Genomic DNA, 11,235 nt, shown 5'->3' on the forward strand with positions numbered 1-11,235 from the left:
CCAGCCACTCCTCGGAAGGAAGGTTGGGCAATCCTACTTCCGTAGTGATACTGCCTCGGAAACCCAAGGAGGGGTCGCTATGAGTCGGGGCCAACTCGACGGCACATAACAACAACAACAACATATGATCCAGCAATCCCACTACTAGGTATGTATATTAGAGAAATAAGAGCCGTGACAGGAACAGATATATGTATACTCATGTTCACTGCAGCATTATTCACAATTGCAAAAAGAAGGAAACAGCCTAAATGCTCATCAATAAATAAATAAACTTGGTTCAAACACACAATAGAACACTGATGAATCCGTAAAACATCTCACAACATGGATGAACCTTAAGGACATTATGCTGAGTAAAAAAAGTAAATCACACAAAGACAAATATTGCATAAGACCACTATTATTAAAAAAATTCCAAACTCACTTCCGTTGAGTCGGATCCAACTCATAGTGACCCTTCCTTGGGTTTCTGAGACAGTATAACTATGGAAGTAGATTGCCCAATTTTCCTTCCAAGGAGTGGCTTGTGGGTTTGAACCACCAGCCTTCTGGTTAGCAGTCAGATGCCTTAGGCACTATGCCACCAGAAAATCACTATCTAGATAGTAGATACGCATTAACTTAGGTGAAGGGAAATATAATACACAATAAGGTGGAGGTCAGCATAACATGACCAAGGCAAAGGAAGACACTGGGAGGTATGCAAGAAAAGGCAACAATGGTAAATTCTAATGTATACACAATTCTGCAATAATAGTAATAACAAACAATCATTTACAAGTGGATACATAGGTAGGCATATAAACTGGACAGGTGGGGTGGTGTATGGGAGTATACTCACAAGCATACATACCTTTTACAGAGGATATATTTAGATACACATTTGTATGTGCTGTAAATATATCCAGGTACATAGCACAGCACACAAGGAGCAAAGGTACATAAACTTCCTAGCCATAACCAAATACCTTGAGGATGGAGTCACTGGGCTTGAGTGCTTAATACTATTGTCATGGGGGACAGCTAGGTCAATTGGCATAACATAGTACACAAAGACAACATTCTACATTCTACATTCTACTTTGGTGAATAGCAACTGTGATCTTAAAAGTTTATGAGCAGCCATCTAAGATACAACGACTGGTCTCTTCTCATTGGAGCAGAGAGTGAAGAAAATCAAAGACTCCAGGAAATAATTAGTGCAGAGCCTCCACTAGCCTGAAACCTAAAGAACTAGATGGTGCCCAGCTACCACACCAACTGCTCTGATCAGGATCACGAAAGAAGGTCCTGGATAGAATGGGAGAAAAATGTAGAACAAATTTCAAAAATCATAAAAAAAGACCAGACTTACTGGTTTGATAGAGACTGGTAGAACCCCCAAGACTATGGTCCTTCGATACTCTTCAAACCTGGAACTGAACCCACTCCTGGAGATGACGTTTCACCACATAATAAACAGGCCAATAAAGTGAATGGTAACACCCAAGACAAATACGCCCCTCTGAATTATCCACCATATAAAACCAAAAGGGCACCATTTGCCCAAAAACAAAGTTCAGAAGGCAGGAACGGATAGGAAAGATGAGCAAATGGAAGTGGGAAGAGTGCTATTACACTGAGAGGGACTGCAACTGTCACGAAACAAAATGTGTATAAATTGATGAATGGGAAACTGATTTGGGCCAGAAACTTTCACCCAAACCACAACAGTATGTTTAAAGAAAAAAAAAAAAAAAAAAGACAGTGAATCCGCCCAAGTTGTCATTAAGGATGGAAAAGAAGACATTTGATATACCTCAGCTAAGGGTATGACAGAAAAAATAAACTGCTCCATGCTTATACTTGTTGTTGTTGTTGTTATGTGCCGTCAAGTCGGGCCCCGACTCATAGCGACCCCTCCTTGGGTTTCCGAGGCAGTATCACTACGGAAGTAGGATTGCCCAACCTTCCTTCCGAGGAGTGGCTGGTGGGTTTGAACCGCCAGCCGTCTGGTTAGCAGGCAAGTGACTTAGCCACTATGCTACCAGAGCTCCCATGCTTATACTTAGGGGACAAAAAAGAAAAAGATGATTTGCTTAGAGGTTCTTTCTACTCTGGTTTTCACCCAGCCTATATCAAGAATCTAAGGAGCTTGGGTGGCACAGTGGTTAAAGCATTCAGCTGTTAACCCAAAGGTCAGTGGTTCAAATTTAGCAGCCCTTCCATAGGGCTTTTATGCTTCCATAAAGATTTACAACCTTGGAAACCTATGAGGCAGTTCTGCTGTGTCCTATAGGGTCGCTATGAGTCAAGATCAACTGGACAGCAGTGGTTTGGACAGTGTGGTTCTAGATCTGCTTTAATATATCAATGATAACAATTTAAATACTTACCAGATTTTTTTCAATATCTTGATCTGTGTTTATCTCTAACTCATCTGTCTTAAAGTCAGTCTACAAAGAAAGAAACAATTAAATTCAGAACTATTCAGCTATTATAAGAGGCAGGATTACTCTAGTACTCTAGTACTTCCATCTAGAATCTGCTACAAGTAACTAAGAAGGTAACTTCTTGTAAATCTTTCCCTTTATGAGCTCCACAGCAAGGGAAGCAATGTAGTCCTGGCAAACAAAAACGGACAATAATAATGCATTATAATCATTTATCTCAAAAATAACTGAACAAGACTCAACAACGGACTGAGAGGAAGTCTTAACTCTGAGACAAGAATTTTGCCTCCTACAACCTATTGTGCCCATACTTCCTCCTATGACAAAGCACATCAGTCACTAGAAAACAGGATACACAATACTTCATATGATGTAGTCACAGAATTAATGTGGATTCCTCCTGCAAGTACAAAGATGGGAAATATAAATGCTCACAACCTGCACTCATCAATTACTCAGTGAAAGACACGGCTTGCAGGTCATAAAGTTTCCAGTCACCTTAAGATCAGACACTGACCATTGGCTTTATTATTTACTGAACACCAGAATGAAGTCATTTCATGGCACTCTATGATAATAGTATGATGGCTGCCAGCAAAAGCAATAGTACTGCACAGTTCTCCACCAAATAAAAAGAAATATCTCCTACCCTCAAAACACCCCCAAATTCTAGTTGAGGAGTAGAAACTTGATACTTGACCTGTACAGCAATGTTTTGAGAAAGCTTCAGAGAAGAGCTATCCTGATCATCATCCAGATCCTCTCTGACTCCTTCAACCCCATTTGCTGGAGGCACTACAGGTTGGAAATCCAAGCCTGTGTCCCTGATACCTTCCTTTAGGTTGGAAGCTTGTGGGGATTTCTCTTCAGAAGAACTCGTGGAGGCCAGCTGCTTTGTATGGCATCCTGCCTTAACAGACTGAGTGGCTGGAGGGAGGCTCTCCTGGAGGCGCATGTCCCCCTCCTCTCCTGCTGTGCTGGCCAAGTCCTTCAAATCAGACTGAGACCCACTGCCAGAAAGACAAGGGGCTGTGGCTACCAAGTTTTCTCCTAAGATCACCCGGTGTGCTGCTGAAGTGTCATCTGCTGATGAACCAGGCTTCTGCTCTGGCTGTTCCAAATGGACATTTCTGTTATTCTCCTTGGTTACTTCTTGGCTACTTACACTTGACAGAGGCAAGTTCTTGTTTTTCTGTGCAGAGTCTTTGGGACTATCAAAAACATAAGACAAAAAGTTTCTCTCTTCATTCAATCTTAAAAACAGTAACTTAAAAAGCATTAACTATATTACATAGTATTTTGAATGCAACCATTCCAAGAACAAAAATAGGGCATACAAATCTCCTAATTATCAGAATGAAAAGGACTTGGTTTCTATCCAATGACTTTTATCCCACATGCAAGTAGCGTAAGTTAGTGATTAAGAACCTGAGTTATGCCCAAACACAAATGACTCTGAAAACGCCCCAAAAATTTGAGGGCTAATTTGAATATTAAATAAATAAATTCTGGGGGATGTAGAAGAAATAGCCTAAAGGTAACTAATATTTAACTTAGCTACACATACAAGTTAAGTTATATGTTATTTTAATAAGTAAAATGTTCATTTACAAATATTGATTAGATTCCAGTCTCATGCTCAAAGAAATTTTCATTCAAAGTGATTACACATATCTTTGTTTAGAACCGTAGCATCTTCATTTCCAAGTTGCCTGAAGTACAGACAATTTTTAATCCAAACAAGAATAATATGCACAATTTTGGAATAGTGGCCTTATCATGGGAGCTCTGGTGGCATAGTGCCTAAGGCATCTGACTGCCAACCAGAAGGCTAGCAGTTCAAACCCACCAGCCACTCCTCAGGAGGAAGACTGGACAATCTATTTCCATAGTGATGTTGTTGTTGTTTGCCATCGAGTCGGCCCCGACTCATAGCGACCCCTCCTTGGGTTTCCGAGGCAGTATCACTACGGAAGTAGGATTGCCCAACCTTCCTTCCGAGGAGTGGCCTTGGAAACCCAAGGAGGGGTCACTACGAGTTGGATCTGACTCTACAGCAAGAGAGTTTGGTTTTGGGGTTTTTTTTTTTTGGCTTATCATTTATCATAGTCATTTAATATACTGCTTCTTAAAGAGATCTTTAAAAGACATATTTATAATGTCATCCAGCATTCTCAGTGGTAAGGTCTTTCACCCAGGAATAATGATTACAATGGCTAAATCTATGTTAAATTTCCTTGCCTGTTTTTTTTTTTCCTTAAGAATCCCAAACCAGCACTGACTAAGGCTTCAGGTCAACGTGTCTTTCCTCAACAATACTTGTTCAAAATAAAACAATTGGGAGAATAACCTGTGATATGAAAATCTTTATATAAACACTCTAAGCTGATTCCCTTTCTGGGAGCTAATTGTAAGGATTATACATTCAGGTGTATACAGTACCTAAATTTGAATTCTTACTCTATCATTTACTAGCCATTCAGGCAAGCTACTTAACTTAATTTGTGAAATAGGAATAATATTACCTCTCCAACAGGACTGTTGTAAGGATTATATGAGATAATGCATATAAAGTATTTAGTATAATGCCTGCCATGTAGTAAACATTGAATAAATCTTAACTGTTATTATTATTACTAGTAATATATGGCAGATTTTATTTACGGTATGAATAAACTGTGAAGATCCAAGTTTACAGTTAGGCTTATTTAACATTTTTCCCATCACCCATTCACTAACAAATATCACTTTGATTGAAACAAATAGTTATTAAGCACTCTGGAGTCAGACAAGATTGGGTTCAAATCTTGACTCCAACACAGCTTAGTAACTTTGAACAAGTTACTAACCTCTCTGTGTCTCAGTTTCCTCATCTGTAAAATGAGGATAATATTAGCACTACCTTCTGGAACTGCTGTGTGAGGATTAAATGTATTAATAAATATCAAGTAGTTAATAGAGTGTGGTAGTTAATGTTATATGCCAACTTGGCTGCTGCGTTTGAGTGGCTGGGCAGCTGGCTATAGTTATTCCCCATGATGAGACTAGTAATCAACTCCATGGCAGGATCTACCATGAGCAGCTGAGTAGCTGCCTTTGGGATGTGGTCTACTTCCAGTATATAAGAGAGAAAGGTGTTCAGCTTTTTGGCATACTTGGACCCTGCATATAGCCGAGTCTTCATTCAGCAGCCTGTCATATTGCCTGCTGATTGTGGGACCGTTTCTGGACTTGAACTGGTGGCCTGATGTTGCCTGATAATCCTGGGACTATGCCATTTTATTTGTCAACCTTGGGTTTGTCAGCCTCAGCAGCCAACAGCTGTCTGAACTAAGATGCCTCCAGCTGCAGTGGGCTGGGACCAAGAGGGAGAGCTGAAGCCCAAGGTCAAGAGGCCTTCACCCAGCCCCGAGAGCTGGCACTTTGAATTCAGACTTCTAGCCTCCTAAACTGTGAGAGAATAAATATTATATCATGTATAGTATTGGGTCTTAATACTCTAGAAAGGAAGTGAGATAAAATATACAGTCAATTTAGTTTAACACTGTACAAAACAATGTGTTATCCACCATAAGATGTAAGACTGAGTAAATCTCAATTCCTGCTCTCACAATTTTAGATGGGAAGCAAAATATATACATGAAGTAGTATGCCATATTAAAAAAATAAAGACATACATAATATTAAATACTTATATACATAAAACCCACCAGCCACTCCTCAGAAGGAAGGTTGGGCAATCTATTTCTGTAGTGATACCGCCTTGGAAACCCAAGGAGGGGTCGCTATGAGTAGGGTCCAACTCAACAGCACATAACAACAACAACAACAACAACATGTACATAAAACTATGATATATAAACTACAGCTAAATGAACATATACAAATAACCCAAAACTAAACCTGTTGCAGTCAAATTGATTCTGACTTACAGCAACCCTATAGGACAGAGTAGAACTGCCTCACAGGTTTCCAAGGCTGTAAATCTTTACAGAAGCAAACTGCTACATCTTTCTTTCAAAGAGCACCTAGTGGGTTCAATCGCTGACCTTTTTGGTTAGCAGCTAAGTGCTTAACCAACGTTACCACCAGAGCTCCTAAATGAACGTACACAGTCCATGTGAAATTGGGTGAGAAAATATTTCCATTTTTATATAAATTTGATTCCATGTATTCAACAAATATTTTAGCATGCCTGCTGTGTGCTGGGACCAGAAATACAAAGATGTATCACACACAATCCCCACCTTTAAAAAGCTTAATCTAGTGCACTGTTACATACTGAGGAACTCTGGTAGCACAGTGCCTAAGGCATTTGACTGCTAACCAGAAGGTTGTCAGTTCAAACCCACCAGCCGCTCCTCGGAAGGAAGGTTGGGCAATCTACTTCTATAGTGATATTGCCTCAGAAACCCAAGGAGGGGTCACCATGAGTCAGATCCGACTTGACAGCAGTAAATTTGGTTTTTGGTCACATGCAGCTTCCATAAGAAGCCCACCTTGAAAGCCCTTTACCCAAATAAATCTTCCCAGTCAAGAATCCATACATTACCTTAGACCATCTGGAAGACCTTCATCTGATCTGGAAGCACACAAACTAGAAGATTCCGGAGGACTGGGGGCACTGGCCACACCACCAGCTACTTCAGATGCTGCCATCACGCTCTGTACATCCAAAACCAAATTACAGGCTACAAGTTCGAAAATAATACAACAAATGTGTTGTTCCCCCTCAGAATGTCCACACAATAGAGTTGTTCGAGGAAAGAAACCAAAAAAGACCCTGAAGCTCCAGGAGAAAATACTTGAGTATTCTGTAGTAGGTATTAAAGAAGTCACTGCAATAGGTCCCAGTGGACATCAATCCTTGGGACTGACTGATATTTATATAAGTGTCTAGGATTCTTTTCAAAGCTTTAATTTTCACTTTTGGCAGAAAAATGTAGTCATTTAAAATAAAAGTCTGTGAGAATCTTCCAAATGGTCCACGTATCTACCTTGCCTAAACACTATTTATAAAATAAAAAGATGCATTTTTTTTGGCTTAGTATCAATTATACCTCATGTTTTTAAATGATTTTATGGCTGTTACATTAAAAGCTTCTTCTATTCATTTAAATGAAGTTTTTTTGGAGGTATTTGTGTGTAAGAGAACAAGCATTACTCTATTGGACAATCTAAGTACCTTTTATCTTTTCAATGTGCTCCCTACATGTGGGAAAAGTTCGATAACCACTGACTGAGGAAAGCAGACTCTTCAGAGTTACTGCACTGGTGCAAAAATGTGCGAGAATCTCGTTGTTAGCTCTAAGCATGGAAATGAGAATCTGAGAAACATGGTGACACAAGTAAGGGAGCCTGGTAAAGGTCCTTCTTAGATCAAAAGGTCACCTTCTATGCCGCAGAACAAACTCATGGCCCTCTGCAGTGAGGAGAAAGGAAAAAGGAATATCCCTGGGAAAAGGGGGAATTAGAGTTTTTGTTCTTAATAGCATCACAGGGGTACCCCCTTGGGAGCCCTGAAGAGCGCATAGGGCAGGTACAGAGACCGGGCCGTGTCAACACTTCAGTCACCATCCAGAAACCCTCTGTGCCTCAGCTTCCCTCACTATACAAAGCTGCTGAAAGAAAATATGCCCTACATCGCCGTTACTGCTCCCTCAGGTGCAAACATCCTGCAAGTAACAGAGCCCACGGTCGGGAGGTCCTAGATGCCCGGTAAGGGAAATCCCAGGGCATGGGTCACATCCAAGTCTGTGGCTAAAGAGCCCAAAGAGGTAGCGAGTACATCTGGTTGGAGGTTACAGCGTGGGGTAGAGTCCAGTTTCAAAATGAACCCCCGCACCGCAACCCAGCAGCGACCACCAGAGAGGTGGCGACGCCTGGAACGGCAGGTCCTTGGGGAAGAACTGGGAACGGAAGAGTAGGGGACAATGGGGAGAAGAAGCGCCGAGGGGCAACCGCCACCCTCAACAGGGGACTGCTAAGCTGGCTGCTTTCTCCGGCCAGAGCCAACCTCCATACCTTCGCTTCTAGCCCCTACCCCATTACCAGCCTGCGACCCACTTCTAGGCCAAGACCCCCGCCCCCGTCCTCTAGCACCTTCCACGCCCCCTACCAGGCCCCCGCCCCCAACCCTCGCACAGCAGCCCCCTCCCCGCGCGCCCGCCCCGCACACACCTCCGGCGCCGCGCGCCCCGGGAGTGAAGGGGGGAGGGACAGGACGCACCTGAGCGGGCGGAGCGGGGGGAGGGGACGGCCGAGCCACAGGGGGAGGGGTCGAGCTCCGGCCGCGCGCGACACCTCCCACTTCCGGCGGCACGAGCGAAAGGGGGAGAGGTTCGCGCCGTGAGAGGAGAGGCCGCGGTAGCGTCGCACCGCCCCCGATGGCGCCCTCTGGCGGCGAGCGACGGGACCGTCTAAGCGGCAGGGATACTGTCGAAGACCCAAAGATAGAAGTGGACTCTCTAGGATCAGAGGGAAGAAGGGAGATCTGACCGCTAGAATGAAGAAGTCTTGGTAGAAGGATAATCTCCTCTAGAAAGATTACAAGGAGAATCGGGTTCATAGCGGTCAGAGGAAGAAGAGGGACGAGGTGTTTTTAAAGGTCGCAACCGAGATGCCCTTTCCAGAGGACGCCATGAAGAACAAGCCTATGGAGAGGGACTCTCTTGTAGATGTCTCGAGAACTAGCAGTGGAGCCCCGCAAGGAAAATCCAGCAAGTCTGTACGCTCCTCTCTAAGTAGAGGATGCCAAAGGGAGCCAGCTCCTCCTCTGTTGCCGGTTGCTCCCGGCCGGTTGGGCCTGGTCACTATGACCCGCCGCTGATTGGCTGCGTACCTGGGGCGGAAGTGATGCTACTGTCACTGGGTCCTCAGGTTCCCGGGAAGCCGCGAGTTTCCGCAAGGAGGCGGCGGCAGCAGCTGCGGCCAGGAAGGTGAGTTGGGAACTAGGTGGGGGCTGGACGTTGGAAGTCTGGGTGGCCTAGAACTGAGGGAAGCCAGTGGCTGAGGTGAGGGAGCTGCACAGAGATCTCCTTCAGTTCCAGGGTGGGGAAACGCAGGTAGTCGGGGCATCCCTTGGATTCCAGTATAGCATGGGTTCCTTTAAAGAGAGCGGCACATTGCACGGAACAATCAATGCCTAGGAGGGAGAATCAGCGAATCTGATCCCTGTACCTGACCTGGTTTCTAGGAACACAGGATGTGAAGTCTGCAAAGAGGACAGTAGTTTGGGAGCAGAATCTTGGTCTCCGGACTGCCACTATTACTCTTACCTCTTGGCAACTAAGAGCTGTTAAGATAGGCCTAACTGTTGGGTAAGGTTGAGGTCTGCTTTCAGAGGGAGTTTAAGGTTCCTTTCCCAGAAGCCTGAGGGTAAAATGCTTTTCTGCCACAGCTAGATAAGGAAGAGGTCGGGTTTCTTTTCTCTTCTGAAAATCTAAGGTGGGATCTACTGAGACTTAAGGAGCCTGTCTAAATCTGGCTATCGAACAAGATTTTGTTTTATTAAGTAGGATGTGCAGATGGGGGAAGACACCTGCATATGTTGGGACAATTGAGGGTGCTGGGAGGCAGAGGGAAATTTGGGAGGGAATATGCTTGGGAGTTTAAAAGGAAAAGAGAGAATGAGATGTGGAATGGAGGTTTTAGAAGGAAATGATGTGTAGCATGAACTCTCACCTGCCTTTCCAAGGAGTTTTCAATAAAATACCCATTTTCCTGTAATGCTTAGAGAGCAGAGGCTTCTGAAGGAACCCAGCCACCAATAGGTACACATATAATCTGCCCCCCCCCATTTGTCTGTCCCTGACCCCAGGGTTGCCCAGGAGTTCTAATTTGGTTCTTTTCTTCTTTGAGAATTCCTAAGATCTGATGCCCTGGTTCTGTCAAACCATGGGTGGCAGTCCCAGGTTTGAAGCTGCTCTCACTTCCAAGCCAACCTGCTGATCTAATTACTAGAGATAGCTCTTTAATGTTGCTTTTCAATCATTTCTTCTTTCCTGGATGCCCACTTGCCCTGACTTTATGCCTGCCTGTTCAGTTTCACTTGCATTTTGTGACTTTTCTCCTGGTTCCCCCTCCTTCTTGCCTACTGTTACTTCCCCTGGCATACTTAACAGAAATACACAAATCAAGAAGTTAGTACAACTGGGACTTCTAGGAAGCTTCTACATTTTCAGGAGGGGTTTTTGATAATGGTTCCAACCCTCTTCTAGGCCACTAGGGGAAAAAAAAAAGGAGGATGGGCATGGTGGTCAGGACGAGATGTAGGAATTCTGGATTTTGTACTCATTTGGCTTCACTCTACCAATTCTGTCACCTATTTTAGATCCCTGGAAATGATACTTAAATCATTGGCCAGTTTCTTTGGTCACAGGTCCTGGAGTTCATGTGTAGCCTCTGCTTGTTTTCCTGGGTTTGATGTAAACTGTTTCTTCAATTCTTGGGGCCCACAGGTCTGCGGTCTGTGGTCAGAGATCAGAGACCTCACTACTCACGGTGAAAGTGATGCCTTTTCTCCATTTGCACAAAATGAGTGTGAGGTGGTTAGCCAGACCAGGAGCTCAACCTCACAGAGAGTCCAGGTGGGAATGGGGCCCCAGTGTGGGGAGTTAGCTCTGAGGACAAGTGGACTGAGGAGTCAGGTGGGACAGGAGGTTGGGGGAGGGGGTGCCCTCCTAAAGAACAGTCGTGATCCTGCCAGTAGTTTGTAGAATGACATGTAGTTTGAGCCCTTTTAGTGACAAGAATGGGAAGGAGCAGCATGACGCCTGCCAGCAATTGACAATTCTCCTTG

General features: G+C 43.9%; 1 protein-coding gene across 1 annotated transcript in view; it reads right to left on the reverse strand.

Moving 5' to 3' along the window:
* Positions 1–7,094, reverse strand: part of RNF214 (ring finger protein 214) — a 74,406-nt gene extending 67,312 nt beyond the window's left edge. Inside the window, exons 1-3 of the mRNA XM_007936496.2 lie at positions 6,988–7,094; positions 3,601–3,646; positions 2,379–2,438 (exon numbers count right to left, since the gene is read on the reverse strand). Of these exons, the coding sequence (XP_007934687.1) occupies positions 2,379–2,438; positions 3,601–3,646; positions 6,988–7,094 (213 nt within the window). The remainder of the gene's footprint in view (positions 1–2,378; positions 2,439–3,600; positions 3,647–6,987) is intronic.
* Positions 7,095–11,235: the final 4,141 nt, after the last annotated feature.

Source organism: Orycteropus afer, unplaced genomic scaffold, assembly GCF_000298275.1.
Source record: "Orycteropus afer afer isolate SDZICR_OR568_19922 unplaced genomic scaffold, OryAfe1.0 scaffold00036, whole genome shotgun sequence".
In the NCBI taxonomy this organism is placed as follows: Eukaryota; Metazoa; Chordata; class Mammalia; order Tubulidentata; family Orycteropodidae; genus Orycteropus; species Orycteropus afer.